Consider the following 15,746-nt stretch of genomic DNA (forward strand, 5'->3'; position numbering starts at 1 on the left):
AATAGTAAGAAAATTATTATGAAGAGGCTGTAAATACAGAGCAAATCGTTAGAATGTGAAATATCTCGGAAAATTATATTATATTTCCTCATCTCGTTTTATGGGTACTAATAAATGCAATGTTTTGCTATGTATATTTAACAGGACACGTGTATATTGTCAAGGCTATTAGCGTAATTCACTCAAATTATATGATGTAAAAAATAATATACTATATAATAACTGGCAACAGTCAAACCGTAAACAATTGATCCTTTACTCGGATACCAAATGTTGGGAGACGACCTAATCCCTGTGATATACCGCAGATAAATTAATATCTGCATCAATATAAGTCATCTAATGAATGGCAGTTAAAATATATATGGTTTATTGTGTGGTAAAACAAAAAAGAGACAGGATCTTGTTTCAATGGAATGGAAGAATATTTCATGGAAGGAGGGTGTGCTTCGTTCTTTCTAGCACTTTCTATGAAAAAAAACCCGCCTAAAGTGACGTAACGGAGGTGTCAGCCGCAGTCCTCGCGACACAGCTGCTGCCAGAGAAGCTAGTACCTAGCTACAACAAAAATGATTCCATGGTAACCGACCGCCAGCACCTTCTAGAACACCAACGAACGAGGATTCTAGAAGGGGTGTCAGAGCCAGCGCACAAACACGTTGCGTTAGAAAAGATTGTAAATAAACTGATCGTTTACACGTTAACAAAATTAACAAGTTTAAAAGAGATTTTAGATATTTTATTTCAAGTAAAATACATGTACTACAGAAAATTACTTATATTTAATTTAACACTGTCATGTTAACCTTAGATAATAAGTAATTGCTGCAATTGAGCAGCTGCTGGCAACTTTAAAACAATTAGCTGTAAAAGTACTGTTAGTGAAAGTAGCAATAAATAACCAATCGGTTATACAAATAGTGGTATTGAAATGGCAGTACTGTTGTACTGGTAGTGCCCCCCAGCATTCTAAGCTCCTTCCCGCTGCCACATCACAGAGTGCAAAACAAGCGCGCCTTAAGTCTAGTACGTAACGCGCTTGCGTCAATGTTTTCTAAGGCCCACTGCTAGCCAGCGTGCTAACCGAATCCGGAACGTTACAAAGATTTCTTTAATTTATCGGATTGTAGTCGCTGCTTTTTAATATCCTGGTACTCCAGCAGAGTTGGGGTATGTATATCCTACACATTTGCATCTTCTAAGTCATATTTGTCCCTGTAAAGTGACTTTTGCTTATCCGTGACACCAGCTTTAGCTAATGTTAGCTTTGCCGGGTACGGTAGCGTGCTTAACGCTAGCTAACTCTGCTAGTAACTTCGATTTGGGTTAAAATGTAAACTCTAACGCTATGTATACCCTATTAAAATAAACCATCCGCCTTCAGGGTATATGATAATGAACAGGTGAACTTTGCCCATAAGCTAACTTCATTAGCATTCCAGCAGGCTAGCACAGAGTGAAGGTACTTTGTGACTTCCATGCCACAGTCATGACATGGCCGTGGTTTGTTTAATGCCTCTTAAACGAAAGCAAAAGTACACTGGTTTAAACTGCATTTCAAGAGGAGCAGTTGCGTGATGTGAAGCTTCTATAAGTGAAGTTTATCCAGTTTAAATGTATTGGTAGTTCAACTGTTTGTTTAAATGTCTTTCCATCAGGTCCAATTTACCAAAAATGTCCTTCCCACCTCATTTAAATCGGCCGCTGTTGCCCCCTCCTGGGATTCCACCTCAATATGCTGGCTTCCCCTCAGGTAAGCATCCAACTCAGTCATAGACAGCTCTGTTATACAGTTTTACGAGAGGTTAAGGTAGGACTAGATTATGTCAATAAATAATCCCAGTGGAAGATTTATTTGCCTAGTTATGGTAAGAAAGAAAAAAAGAAAGAAAGGGAGCGACCAACACAAATTCAAATGTTTTTATAGAGATTGCATTGTCTTCAATAATGTTAATGTAGTTTCCTTTGGTTTTTGCAGGTGCTCCAATGATCCCAGTTCACATGGGCATCATGACGCCAACCCCAGTGATGGTGTCTTCTGTGCCAGTTCTCAGCAAACCTCCAGTTCCTAAGAAAGACCTCTCTGCTCTACATGCCAAAGACGATGAGAGCAGTGGCCCCACTACCACAGTGTTTGTGGGGAACATCTCAGAGAAAGCTTCAGACATGCTGATCAGGCAGCTGCTGGCGGTAAGGAACAGTTAAGGGTTTAAATATTGCATGCACCGTATTAAAAACATTAAAAACTCCTTTCCCATTTGTTTCAACTTTAGAAATGTGGCATTGTTCTAAGCTGGAAGAGAGTCCAGGGAGCTTCTGGAAAGCTTCAAGGTCAGTTGGTCAGAAAATATATATTTACACATCTGACTAAAGACATCAACACTCAGTGTAGATTATATCACTTACAGCCAACATAAAAAAGCTTAATTTAGTTACCTTGTTAAATCATAAAATCTGAAATGTCCATGTCAACATCTGCTTTTTCAGCTTTTGGGTTTTGTGAGTATAAAGAGCCAGAGTCCACGTTGCGAGCGCTGCGACTGCTACATGATCTGCAGATTGGAGACAAAAACCTGTTAGTAAAGGTAGATGCCAAGACAAAGGCCCAGCTTGATGAATGGAAAGCCAAGAAGAAGACTACAAATGGGGTATGAATCAGTTTTAGAGAATTACAGTATTTGAGTATGATCAGTATGTTGTAGACATCACTTACATTCTTAGAAGCCTGATTTTCTGCCCACATTTCTGTAAAAGTAGTTATAGCAGTGATTAAACAGCACTTTATCTATTTGCAGGAAAAAAAGGCTGAAGATGGAGGAGACGAGGAGGAGGAGGTTCTAGACGAGGAGACCAAGAAGAAGGATCAGATCATTAAAGGTGCTATTGATGGGTTGATGCGGGAATATGCGGCTGAACTCAATGCACCTTCACAGGATGAGGACTCCCGACGACAAAAAAGAAAGAAAGAGAAAAAAGAAGAGGTATTTTCTTTATGATTTACAGCTAAATTTCAGTCACTTTTCTGTTGGGACTTAAATGCGAATGTGAGCATTGTTATTTAACCTGGGGAACTGATGTTTTCTTTTTTTTTTTTTTAAATGAAGGATGACATTAACACTATTGATATGGAGGAGGACAAGAGAGACCTGATTTCCAGAGAAATTAGCAAATTTCGTGATACTCACAAGGTAAAGTAGCTCCTTCAATCTTGAAGTTGACATTACAGGTTTTGGACAGCAGCTGCTCACATAGTTCACCCCTAGAGCTTTCACATTTAGTGGGCACACTTACAAAGCTTTCCTTGATTTCAGTAACATGAAGCTACAAATCGGCAATTTGCAAAATTTACACTACCAAACTATATGCCCCATATTTTGAAATGTCATGTTAAATGTTCAACACTATAAACAGGCAGAAAGCTAGTATATTTTTGCAAGTTCTCAGGCCTGAATTGACACCAGTGATCATTCTAGATCCATTCTTCATTCATCACACAAAAATGCATGGAGAGAATGTAAAGTTACTCGAAAGCTAATCTATTCATTAAACCCCACCATTATGATAGTGATCATATGGTGACTAAAGCAAGATGAATCTCAGAGCTTTGGAAAAAGTTGCGTGGATAGGATGTAAGTATCAGCCTTCATTTTCTATATACATATACTGGGCGTCCCCCTTTCGAGGACTTGCATAGGGGCAACTGTATTGCTCTTCTGTGTTTGATGGCATGGGCATGCTGCTCTTTTTATTAAGCCCGCCATTTAACACTACAGTTACTTCCCCGCTCTATGCTCCTGACTGTATGACTCCATTAGTGAACCTCCCAAAAGCTGGAATGCCAGTGAACCTTTGTGAGTCCTCTGTAAATGATATGACTTAATGGTGTTCATGTTGAAGCACAAGGACTCTTATCAATAACCACTGCAGTGACTTTGGCTGTAGGTTTTATTATGCTAGTGTGGGGGGGCGCCCTCTCCACAGCGGCATGCTGATCTGAAGACTAGCAAGGTACGTGATCTTTGTATGTGGCGTGTGTGTGTGTTTATTTCTTTTTTTTTTTTTGTCTTCTCTCTTGCTCTCCACCAGTGTGTTATACTTTGGCGACTCTTTCCTTTCTCCAAAATAGATTAGTGTGTTCTTACATCTAGTTTGAAATCATAAAGATAACCGTATGACAGTCAAGTACCCAATCCTTCCTACTTTATTTAAAAATAGCGCAGTTCTAAAGGTAGATTAAAAATATAACATATTATAATTGAACAAGCTCAATTATAAAATTTAGCAGTGCTGTGAAAATGTAATTGTCTGGATCATTGTTAATATTTGCTTGGCAAAAGAATTAAGTCTTTTTAAGGCAAAGTATGTAAGGAGTCCTTCTAGACCAAACAGAGGTAAGTGAAGGGAGAAACATACTGCTGCAAAAATTATATTAACACAGTTATTTTATAGTAAAGAAGCACAATAAATAGGTAACCCGAGCTACAGAAAGTTTGACATCATTGCTGCTGTCATCTTCATCACATTCAGTACTTCCTTTTTTGAGTTTTAATACACCCAAGGCTTTGAGATTTGACTCTGGCTTTAAGTTGACACTACTTCTATTGTACTGATGTATAAAACAACCATAACAAGTGGTCCACATGCAGAAGAAATGCAAACTGTTGGACATAGTCTTCTATCACATTTAGTTATGGATAAAGACTCTTCTGTGTTAGAGGTAAATGATAAATGCAACCAAAGCCTTGTGTGTATGCTCATGAAAGTTGTGAGTGTGTGTGTGTTTGTGAGAGTTGAGTATTGGGGAGCTGCTGAAGACTTCTGCACGGGTAAGACTGCTTCTACAATTTCATTTATCTGTGCAGAAATGTAAATGATGTCCCTTTTATGTTAATTTCTTAAAGAATGACGTTAAGATAAAGGTTGTTTTTTTATGACAATGATGATGCTTGAGCAAGACAGAATCCCATAATGTTTTCCCTTGTATACCGTGTGACCTGCTTTCCTCCCAGGCCTAACTTAAAAGGCTTGTAGGGGCAGCGAAGGGCTGAATCCATAGTTCAACACCTGTAAGTCACCAACAACTAGTTCAACCAAAGACTGACGCCTGTTTTCTGTCTTTGTTTTCCTTGTTCTAAGGGGAGGACTCTTAAGGAGAGAAAAAGAACGTCCTTTTTCTCATTATGAATGCCTCAAATTTAACATGTTCCACAGACATTTGCCGTTTAAGTGGTTTCCAGCTACATTCTTGCTAAACTGTAGTTTGTACTGTAGATGTATGAGGCAGTGGTCTCTCTGCGAAGGAGAGCCTTTTGCCAGTTAGCGCTGTTTCACAAGCTTTGCTAGTGTAGGGCATGTTACCACCAAATTATCAGTCTGGAAATCACTTCACTCATCTCTGCACAGTAACAAAGTGATTTCAAACATTCACTTGATCATATGTATAATTTCCTAAACCTGTGTGTGTTTTACTCTGCAGAAACTGGAAGAGGAGAAGGACAAAAGGGAGAAAGAGAGGCTTGAGTTCGAGCGAGAGCGAAGAGAACGGGAAAAGGAGAGAGAGCGCGAAAGGGAGCGGCGGGACCGTGAGAGGGAGAAGGAACGGGAGAGAGAGCGGGAGCGGGAACGCGAGCGGGAACGGGAGCGAGACCGGGACAAAGATAGAGATCGCAGAACCAGAGAAAAAGAGCGAGAGAGAGAATGGGAGAGGGATGAAAGCCATGACAGGAACAACGACCGCAGCCGATCCAGGTAAGAGACCTGACTTGATGGCAACTTTGTCAATGTAATTCTGCTTTTCTCTGGCATGGTGCCTTCATGTTACTTTATTCATGAATATACAGACCATTAAAATGACCATGTATGGCACATTATTTAAGGGTCTTGCACTCTGGCTTTTGTAGAGAAGTGAGCCGAGACCGAGAAAAGAAGAGGGATCAAGAGGATGAAGAGGATGCGTATGAGCGTAGGAAACTGGAGAGAAAACTCAGAGACAAGGAAGCAGCCTATCAAGAGGTAGGAGCAGGCCATGGTGGTTTCAGAGCCATTTTGTGAATGGCACTAATAGATCAGTGGGGTTTTATTTGAGTGTGCTTTATTGGTCTCCTGTTACTCTGTACTACAGCGACTGAAAAACTGGGAGCTCAGGGAGAGGAAGAAGGCTCGGGATTACGCTAAAGAGAGCGAGAGGGAAGATGAGCGCCGCCGGGAAATGGTGAGGTTTTTTTTTTCACCTCTTCATTCTACTATGAGCAGTTTTTTTGTCTAAGCAATATAAATTTTTCTACTCATTCTGCTATTGAAATGCTCCTTTAATTCATTATTAAACATAATTATGCTACAATTTGTTTTTGGAATCAAATAATTTTGAAAGCTTTTCTCTTTACAGGCAAAAGAGGGCAAACGACTGAAAGAGTTTCTTGAAGACTATGATGATGACAGAGATGATCCAAAATATTACAGGTAAAAATTTAGTCTTCACTTAACCAAGTGGACGTGAGTCATAAGGTAATGCATCTGATTCAGAGCCTAATGTCAGCAGATGTGGGAAGGCTGTGGTATGAAAAGTTTACACATCAGAAATGATGTTAATTATGTAACAGTTACATCACCTTAAGATCTGAACTTGGAAAACATGAGCAGCAGATGCTATGAGCCAGATGAGCTTTTTTCTCCCCAGTGCAGCAGCAATGCTGCAGTTTTGGCCATTGTTCTGAGTGCTGTTTTATTTTGTGTGACCCCTAGGGGCAGTGCGCTGCAGAAGCGACTCAGAGACCGAGAGAAGGAGATGGAGGCGGACGAGCGTGACAGGAAGAGAGAGAAGGAGGAGCTGGAGGAAATCAGACAGAGGCTGTTAGACGAGGGACATCCAGACCCAGACGCAGAGCTACGCAGGGTAGGCCTGTCTGTAATATTACCAAAAACGTGTATGTGTCTGCAGTTCTATTATGCCATGTGTGAGCATGCTCTCTGTCGTCTTTGTGAAGGTCACTTTATCATGCGGGTCTGCCTCCATCTCTGTGCATTGCTAATGTGCAGTTTTCATTTGTCTACTGACCTTCTTTTCTGTAAATAATACCATTTGTTGCCTGCATGTCTACCCCTTATTGGTCCAGATGGAGGAGGAAGAGGAGGAGCGTCTGAGACGGCCACCCATTATACCAGAACCAGAACCTGAGCCTGTGCGTGTGCCTGTGCGTGTGCCTGAGGAGCAACGGGAACACCGCGAACACCGCAGGGGTTCACGCGACCACCGGGATCGCCAGGTGGAGCCGGCACGCCCACGGCCCATCCCCTCAGATGACGAGGTGGAGGAGGGTGAGGAGGAGGATTATGAGAATGACGAGGAGAACCCTGACGTAAAACCATGCCTGAAGCCCACAATGAGGCCGATCACAGCTGCACCCTCAGTGTCCTCTGCCAGTGGCAACGTGTCTCCCAACACACCAGGAGAAGAGTCTCCCTGTGGCATCATCATCCCCCATGAAAACTCACCTCCTGACGCCCTGCCACAGGACGAAAACCGGCCAAAGATCGGCCTCAGTCTCAAATTAGGTGAGTCTGAAATGAATGTGTAAATGCTCTTGCACCGAACTTCTCAAACAAACAAAACGTTAAATGAAGATATAAGCCTAGAAGAAATAACATAAGTCGAATAATTCATTTTCGTGTCAAATAACAAAGATTAATTACAATTGTGTGAATTAATAATTCTTATTTGTTAATGTTCAGGAGCCACAGGGAGCCCCAGCCAACCCAACGCAGGGAAACGGAAGAAGTTGCCTGTGGACAGCATCTTTAACAAGTTTGACGACGAGGAGGCCGACGAGCAGCCCCGAAAGAGGAGACTGGTGCCTCTGGATTACGACGATGATAAGAGCCTCGGGGTGGACGGGGCCGGGCTTTCCAGCATCAAAGGAGCAAACACAGAGGAGAAGCGCAAACACATCAAGACTTTGATTGAAAAGATTCCCACAGGAAAGCCTGAGCTCTTCTCTTACCCGCTGGACTGGTCTATGGTTGACACGGTAAGGAAGTAATGCTTTTTATTTTTAGGCACAGCTTTATTATGACATGACCCAACAATTAGAACTCAGTGAGTGTTTGAAGTTTTGCCCTCAACCCTTCTGTTCCTCTGTTGGTCCTGATCAAACATCAGCTGTTCAGAAATAGTAGTAAATGCTGATGCCTGTGTTTTTATCCTGCTACTTAGACGTTAATGGAGCGACGTGTCCGTCCCTGGATCAATAAAAAGATTATAGAGTACATCGGTGAGGAAGAAGCGACATTAGTGGACTTTGTCTGCTCCAAGGTACTGATCTTACACCTTAACGCCTCTGCTTCATATAACGTTAATAAACCCGGACTAACACTGAGTTTGTGGTTGTGTCTCAGGTGATGGCTCACAGTATGCCACAGAGTATCTTAGACGACGTTGCCATGGTGAGTAATGTAATGAAGGCATTAACATCATTGTTACTATGAACAGGCTAAACAATCACTCCTCCTTTATGGAATTTCTGGTTTTTGTGCAGGTGCTTGATGAAGAAGCTGAAGTTTTCATTGTGAAGATGTGGCGGCTACTCATTTATGAAACCGAGGCGAAGAAGATTGGACTGGTCAAATAAGTACAACCTCTGAATGAAGAAACTTCCCCCTACAGTGTATAATAGTGTAGCGCCATTACGTGACCCTAAACAATTACAAGTGTAACTGCTGATTTAGCCCGATCTCATTTTGTTCAGGTTCTGTTTTTCTCCAGACAGGCTATGATCACCACCTCTGTTTGCAGACTGTGCTGGTGTGCGTTTGTGTAAATACAGTACATCGTTGACTGAAGTCTTCTGAGACGACGCTACTGGCCAATACAGAGGCATGGTCTTAATGCTACTTCTTTGCTCAGAGCCGAGACACACTTTTTGCAGAAGTCCTACCAGGAGGTGATGTAACGGCCTAAACAACTAGTATTTGAAGTGTGGGTTGTTACAGGCACAGTTCAAAGTATGCACATTATCAAGAATGTGATTTTTTACAGGGTTATTTATTCAGGGCCTCCAATTTTCTGTTTTTTAATTTTTCCAGTTTCTTCTGTTGAGTAAACAGACTTCTTATTTGATTGTCACATTCCTGATGAATGATGTTCTTGTTATCAAACTTAGTCTTTTGAAACGTGTCTGACAATACCACCGACTGTAAAAGGCATCAAAGCACACGTCGTGACCACTAAAGGAAAACAAGCTAACGGGAAAGATTCAAATTAAGATGCTGTCATTTGTTTTTGTATCAGTGAACATTTGAATAAAATGAGCTTTTATAAAAGTTTAGTTTGAGCTGTCTAACCATGAAACTAATGTTGTTTGGTACCACTTCAGTCTGTTTATAGCAGCTAACAAAGATGCACTGAGGTCAAAACTTCCAGAACTTTATTGATGCAACGTTGGCTAAACAGGAGCAGGTCTTGCCAGTAAGAATCCTTCAACTGGAAGAGAAACACCACCGTCAATACTTGACTGGTGTAGAGACAGATGAGCCCATGCATTTAGCCTTTACTCAGACCAGATGAATGCCACACACTGAAGACACTGGGCTCATAAGCAACAGGTAAGTGAAGGCCACTGCATGTAAACAGCTGTTGTTTTAGAGTTATCACTAATTTAAAATGTACTGTGTAATTGGAAATTCAACCTTCCTTGTGTGCATGTGCTCTGAGTCGAACTCTGCTACAAAACAAACTGGGCAGTCTCCCAATGAGTGAGCTGCAGTTAATGTTCGCAAAATGGAAATTAACATCAGTTGGAATGAGTGGATGTGGCCAGGTCTGTCCAAAATGTCTCCTTAGATGTTTTTCCCACCAGAACTCCTAAGGGCTGACTCTAGTCTTCCGTTTTGGCCTCCATCTCCTCAGCGTCGTCGTCTCCGTCCACCTCAGCGTTCTCCCGCTCTAGTCTCTCCAGTTGCCGGGCGAGCTCCGTCTCATCCGTGTCTGTCACCACCTTGGGCTGAACGGAACAGTTTACGGTTTAGTTGGTGTGTAAACACAATAAAAGCCGACAATGTGTATCAAGCAGCAGTTCCCACCTCCATCTGGATGTTAAAGACTCCTCTCTTCTCCTCAATCTTCTCCTTGATCGCAGCCATAGCTTGGTTGAGAACGGACAGGCCCTCTGTGCGCTCCAGAGTGGTCGTCGTCATCACGTAGCGAGGGGGAGCAATCAGGTTGATCTGTCAGTCGAGAGCACAGCACTTTCATTTACGTGTTGGACATTAACTAAAGCAGACATTACTCCAATACAAATGCAGTGCTTTACATGTTTCCTGTTGTCTAAATTACCTTGATGGGCATGGCCTCTGTGGAACAGCCGAGTCCAGCCCTCAGAGCTTCCTTCACCGCGTCGATGCCCTCGTACCCGTAGCAGGCCACCTCGATGTCTGCAGGGCGTGCAGGGTAAACACAATCTGTCACTTCAACACCAACAGAGACGCCACCAGGCTTCGTGTTTCACACATGGCTACAGCTGCTAAACACCGTGTGGCCACCGTTTACCTGCTCTGATTTTGACAGCCTGTGGAGTGAGTCGTCTGTTGATGTTATCGATCAGCACACTCCTCTCTTCCTCTGTTAAGTCCAGACCATCTAAGATGGCCGGATCTCTGGACAGGGGATAACACAAAAATAAAGAGTTTTGAAACACTCACTAACTTCTTAGTGACTTTGTGAATACGGTTTGAAGATGATAAACTAAACAGAACAGATGTGAAACCTTGCATTGTTTTGAGCTTTAGACTTGGAATCTAACTTACGATACAGCTTGCTTGAACACGTCATAGGCTCCATATCCAGGCCTCTTGTATTTCTCATCAAAGACCCAGGCGGTGCGCTGGTACAAACTCTCTAGCTGCTCGTCTTTACTGTACTCCAACACCTCTGCCACATGTCGCAGGATGCTGTACACCTGCCAACACAACATGCTGGGTTAGTTTGGGACTTTAACTGGAAAGTGTACTAAACTTAATGGCATGCAAAAATCATTTAAAGAACTAATTTAAGGCAGAAAAAAAATCTAACTTACAGTTTTAGATTTTGTGAATTTATCTTCACACTTGATGGCCTCCTCTGGTGAAACTCTTCTTTTTGATAAATCAATGTATCCTGGAGAGAAATTAATGAAGATATGCAGTCACAAGATTGACATCAACAGATTACTAGATTCCTGTTGCCGAGTTAAACGCCAACATCACTTTATCAAGAAAAAAAAACATGCAACATCTGATAAAGCTCGAACGGTAATCGTGACAGCGTTTGCAGTTCGTGAGACTGAATGAGCAACGTTATCTCTTCTCTTGCAGCTGCTTAAGACGCTGGTTTGCATGTGATAAACTGTGGCTAAGGACATTTGACAGTCTCAATGTCTTCATTCACAAACCTCTGAATGACTTTATATATGAATCACATACACTTAAACCCTAGGATGCATACATTTTTATTACTGTTGATATGTCTGTGCCACCTGTGACTTTCACACTTGCAACTGAGCATATGGAGCATATGAACCAGCTCCCAGCCTGCCTGGCCTCAGACTGCTCAGTACACCTACCCTTCTCTTTGTCTACTCGGATGACGACCACACACTCGTTGCGGCCGATGCGGATGAGCTTGTTGATGGAGCGGATACGTCGACGTGACAGCTCGCTCAGGAGGATCATGCCTTCGATGTTGTTGTACTCCAACAGGCTGACGTAGGCGCCCATCTCAGCGATGGACCTCACGTTCACCATCACGACATCCTCCACCTCTGGGAACCGATGCTGGTAAAATCGACAGCTGAGCCCCGGCATTGCTGTGAGGGCCGAAACAAAGAAGTAGAGGTTGGATATCTGAAGCTGGGGTTACTTTAACATGTTGCTATGGACCCCCCTCAGTAAAACAAGAGGTGCTGATTCATATTTATCTTGATCTGGGTCTCAATTTAGCACAAGAATTTTTTTTAAATACTTAATTTAATCTCAATTTTCTCCGAAGTTTTAACGACTTGTCTAAAAGTAATTTAATACACATTGTTAATTCCATTTGGTTTGATTTCATCCCTTTCATTTGGAAGATGAAAAAAACAAGCTCAGCCTAATGCTACACTACCGTCAGGGACAAGGAGAAGCATTAGACAAACTGTCTTTGTAAACATTTACTTCACATTTCAGGTCGTGAAAAGGATGATGCAACGCGTGCAAAGGAAGCCCCTTAATGTGTTAAATTAACTGCAAGATCTGAAATAAACCAACAGGGAGATAAAAATCACTACATCTGTACATGAACGGCGACCTTACCTGATAATCGTTACTATAAATAGAACTGCAAGACACAATATCTGATTTAGGGGCCACAACAATTACTTAATAACCGTTAGCTTCAGCGCTAATAACCCGGTTCCCAGCTCACATGCGGCACATGCACAGCTGCGGAGGCTAAAAGCTAGCTACCAAGCTAGCGCCCCGTGCAATCCCCACCCCTCATTTAAACATCTTTCTCGTCAACAAACACTCACCTGTGTCATATGGTCACAAACCGATGCACTATATGTTTCTGTAGTCAAAGAGTTTAGATGTCCGATAATAATAGCTTTTATATTTTTTTACTTAAACGTCGGGCCCGCTAGCTCACATTCATGGGTGTGCTAATTTTTCGACCCGGAAAAGAACGTCAGAGATTCTTGCCACGCGCATGTGCAGAAGGAGTTCCGCTCGGTCACATGACCAGAGACCAGCTGATCGTCACGGACGGAGTCGGAGAAGATCACGACCAACGGCTTCATCTATGCAGCTAATCCTGCACGAAAAATAGCGCTATCTCTACTATACGTACAGATTAATATCGTTTATTAATTATTGAGCGCCAGTGGCAATTTTTGAGAAACTGAAATAAACAGAAGAGAATAATCATCGATCAAAAGCCGCCAAGATGTCTGGAAAAGACAGGATCGACATATTCCCGTCCAGAATGTAAGCAGCTTGTTTGCTAGCTAGGTGCTGTCTATCCGAGGCATTTTAACCATCTAATATGGAACTGTTTCATTGATTGGTTTATTTCAGTGTGTCAGATGAATGATTTCCTGCTCCTGTCTGCGTCTGTAGCAAATGGAAGGGTTACAGTTTTATCGTTGTGATTCAGACATAATTGTAGTTTATATCAGTGCCAGGTTGCCGTTTAAAAGAGGAAGAGTTCTACTTTTGTCATGTGATGTTTCTAATGTCACCCAAGTGTGAGCTGTCAGTTGGAGAACTGACCTCCAGAGAGCACAAGTCTTGACTTTATCATGGTGTAACCTGAGCATGTACCTGTTGGAGGAGTTTCCTGTGTTGTCTGCAAGGTCGAATTGTTTCATTGCACAGATACTCATAAAGCTTTGAAATTGTGAGTGTCTAAAACATTTTTTTAATTCTAGAAAAATACACACCAAATTAAGTAAATAAGTAAATGGTTTTAGTCCCTGTTTGCACCTCTTCACTGAACTGTGATATGTATGAAGAACAGCTTACATCAACAATCGTATTATTATTTAGTAATGTGGCAGATAAAGACCAGTGCATTTGTTGTTGCAGGGCTCAGACCATCATGAAAGCTCGACTGAAAGGGGCACAAACTGGCCGCAACCTGCTCAAGAAGAAGGCCGACGCCCTCTCCATGCGTTTCCGCCAGATCCTTCGCAAAATTATCGAGGTCCGTTTTCTTAAACTAATAAATGACTTATCCCGCATTTCACACCAGGTTTCTAGTTCCCTAGGTTGATCTCACCAAAACAAATGTAGACTGTATACAACAGTCTTTCTAACATGTCGTGAAGGTGATATAGGAGACTGTGTAATGTTTACTAGAATACTGTTAGGAAATGAAACAGCGTCTAGTACTCATCTGATTTTACCTAATAAATGTCGGTAAAGTCATTTGGGTATAACAGTTTCCTAATGGTTTTTAGACTAAGACTAAGATGGGAGAGGTGATGAGAGAGGCTGCCTTCTCTTTGGCTGAGGCCAAATTTGCAGCTGGTGACTTCAGGTGAGAATCAGCACAAAACGCAACAATGTAGTATTATCTTTGCTACAGATGTGTCTATGAAGGTTACTTGTCATTATGTCTGCAGCACAACCGTGATCCAGAATGTGAATAAAGCCCAGGTGAAGGTCAGAGCCAAGAAGGACAACGTGGCAGGTCAGCTTATAAATGTCACCTTCTCCTTTCATTAATGTTGTTGAGTGACAGGACAGGTGTTCATGTGCATTTTTCTCCCTTTCAGGTGTTACCCTGCCCGTTTTTGAACACTATCAGGAAGGCGGAGACAGTAAGTCGTGCCTCACTCGTTCACTTGCGATAAATTCATGGCTAATGTGATGCAGTACTTTCTTCCCGTGTGCGTCAGGTTATGAGCTGACTGGCCTGGCCCGAGGAGGAGAGCAGCTCTCCCGGTTGAAGAGGAACTATGCCCGAGCTGTGGAGCTGCTCGTGGAGTTGGCCTCCCTACAGGTAGGGGGTGCAATAACTTAAACTGGTCAATTTCTGAGAAACATTTTGCATCATTGTGTGTAATGCTTACAAAAAAAAGTTTTAACCACCCAGTTCTATGATACATACAGTGCACACATTAATACTGATTTATGTCTGCAGACATCCTTTGTCACTCTGGATGAAGCCATAAAAATCACCAACCGCCGTGTGAATGCTATTGAACATGGTAAATTTAGACTCAACATCTCCAATGTCAGAGAAAGGGTTTCTGTAGTCAAACTAATCGCTAACTTACTTTGCAGTGATTATTCCCAGGATTGATCGCACACTCACCTACATCATCACCGAGCTGGACGAGAGAGAGCGAGAGGAGTTTTACAGGTCAATGCACACACAAATAACATCTAATTATGTTTCAAAATATAATAAGCTATGTTCTGTGATCACAAAGCTGGTTTTCTGTTGCTTATTACATAATAATAATAATAATGGTGGACGTAAAAGCAACATACTTTCCTGTATTTGCCAGGTTGAAGAAGATCCAAGAGAAGAAGAAGCAGATCAGGGAAAGGACAGACAAGGAGATTGCAGAACGTCTGGCTAAGCTGGGTCCCATAGCAGAGCCCACTAACATGCTGACAGAGGAGACGGATGAAGACCTGCTGTTTGAGTGACAAGCTTCTTCAGGCCCAAAGTAACCGACTTCACCAGACATCCTATTTATTCTGTGCCTCTCTGGCCATATTCTCGTCTTCAAATGCAAGTGACGAAAGGTGTTTCTGTGTTATTTGTCTGTGATAAATGTTGTGTTGTCTCAGTGCTGACGGGGAGCAGTGTGTTTTCAGAATCACCACTGTACAGAAGTGTTGCCACTTCGCTGTTATAACGAATCAATATGATAGGCTGTGAAATTAAAAAAGCATTCCCTGTGGGTGATCAGCTTGTAAATACTTGTTTTCCCACCACAAGCAGAGCCCTTGCATGCTGTAAAGCTTGAAGTGGTTGTAGAGTTCAGAGAGTGTGTGAGTTCCTGATGTGGAGGCCTCGTATCACAGGGTTGCCGCTACCTCATTGGAGGATGTTGCACCAGATCCCCCAGTGTGACCTCACCCACTGTAAAACTGGTGTGCCGGTCAGCGAAGCCCAACACTTCATCCAAATAAATACGTCCTCAAGCTTCACCCGTTGCCTGGTTTCTTGTGAGGAGGCTTTCGCCTCGTGCTGAGGAGTATTCCGGTAAATAGGAACCTTTAAA

The 15,746-nt window shown here is 42.3% G+C and overlaps 3 protein-coding genes across 5 annotated transcripts; 2 read left to right on the top strand and 1 right to left on the bottom strand.

Annotated features, from left to right (window-relative positions):
- The first annotated feature begins 1,012 nt into the window (after nucleotides 1-1,012).
- rbm25b (RNA binding motif protein 25b) lies at nucleotides 1,013-9,315 on the top strand. The gene is made up of 17 exons (XM_029141652.3): nucleotides 1,013-1,170; nucleotides 1,659-1,753; nucleotides 1,979-2,190; nucleotides 2,274-2,331; nucleotides 2,488-2,648; nucleotides 2,796-2,981; nucleotides 3,105-3,188; nucleotides 5,477-5,748; nucleotides 5,901-6,012; nucleotides 6,122-6,211; nucleotides 6,386-6,459; nucleotides 6,742-6,892; nucleotides 7,113-7,551; nucleotides 7,729-8,024; nucleotides 8,210-8,308; nucleotides 8,392-8,439; nucleotides 8,532-9,315. The coding sequence occupies exons 2-17, from the start codon at nucleotides 1,675-1,677 to the stop codon at nucleotides 8,622-8,624; spliced, it is 2,454 nt and encodes an 817-aa protein (XP_028997485.1). The 5' UTR covers nucleotides 1,013-1,170; nucleotides 1,659-1,674; the 3' UTR covers nucleotides 8,625-9,315.
- Nucleotides 9,316-9,402: 87 nt separating this feature from the next.
- On the bottom strand, nucleotides 9,403-12,690 carry eif2s1b (eukaryotic translation initiation factor 2, subunit 1 alpha b). Of its 3 annotated transcripts, XM_055506547.1 has the most exons (9): nucleotides 12,537-12,690; nucleotides 11,592-11,834; nucleotides 11,067-11,146; nucleotides 10,798-10,949; nucleotides 10,541-10,647; nucleotides 10,328-10,425; nucleotides 10,075-10,218; nucleotides 9,849-9,995; nucleotides 9,403-9,475 (listed from the first exon to the last, which is right to left on the bottom strand). In XM_055506547.1, exons 2-8 carry the CDS (start codon nucleotides 11,830-11,832, stop codon nucleotides 9,870-9,872), a joined length of 948 nt encoding a protein of 315 aa, XP_055362522.1. In that variant the 5' UTR covers nucleotides 11,833-11,834; nucleotides 12,537-12,690; the 3' UTR covers nucleotides 9,403-9,475; nucleotides 9,849-9,869. The 3 variants fall into 3 exon arrangements, with proteins under 3 accessions (XP_055362522.1, XP_028997565.1, XP_028997566.1); XM_029141732.3 differs by having other exon boundaries at nucleotides 9,403-9,995; XM_029141733.3 differs by lacking the exon at nucleotides 12,537-12,690 and adding an exon at nucleotides 12,319-12,438 and having other exon boundaries at nucleotides 9,403-9,995.
- A 79-nt stretch (nucleotides 12,691-12,769) lies between these two features.
- On the top strand, nucleotides 12,770-15,672 carry atp6v1d (ATPase H+ transporting V1 subunit D). The gene is made up of 9 exons (XM_029141738.3): nucleotides 12,770-12,990; nucleotides 13,591-13,708; nucleotides 13,965-14,044; nucleotides 14,130-14,197; nucleotides 14,283-14,327; nucleotides 14,406-14,509; nucleotides 14,651-14,717; nucleotides 14,794-14,872; nucleotides 15,021-15,672. Exons 1-9 carry the CDS (start codon nucleotides 12,950-12,952, stop codon nucleotides 15,163-15,165), a joined length of 747 nt encoding a protein of 248 aa, XP_028997571.1. The 5' UTR covers nucleotides 12,770-12,949; the 3' UTR covers nucleotides 15,166-15,672.
- The last annotated feature ends 74 nt before the right edge of the window (nucleotides 15,673-15,746 follow it).

The sequence above is a fragment of the Betta splendens genome, chromosome 24 (assembly GCF_900634795.4).
Source record: "Betta splendens chromosome 24, fBetSpl5.4, whole genome shotgun sequence".
Classification (NCBI taxonomy): Eukaryota; Metazoa; Chordata; class Actinopteri; order Anabantiformes; family Osphronemidae; genus Betta; species Betta splendens.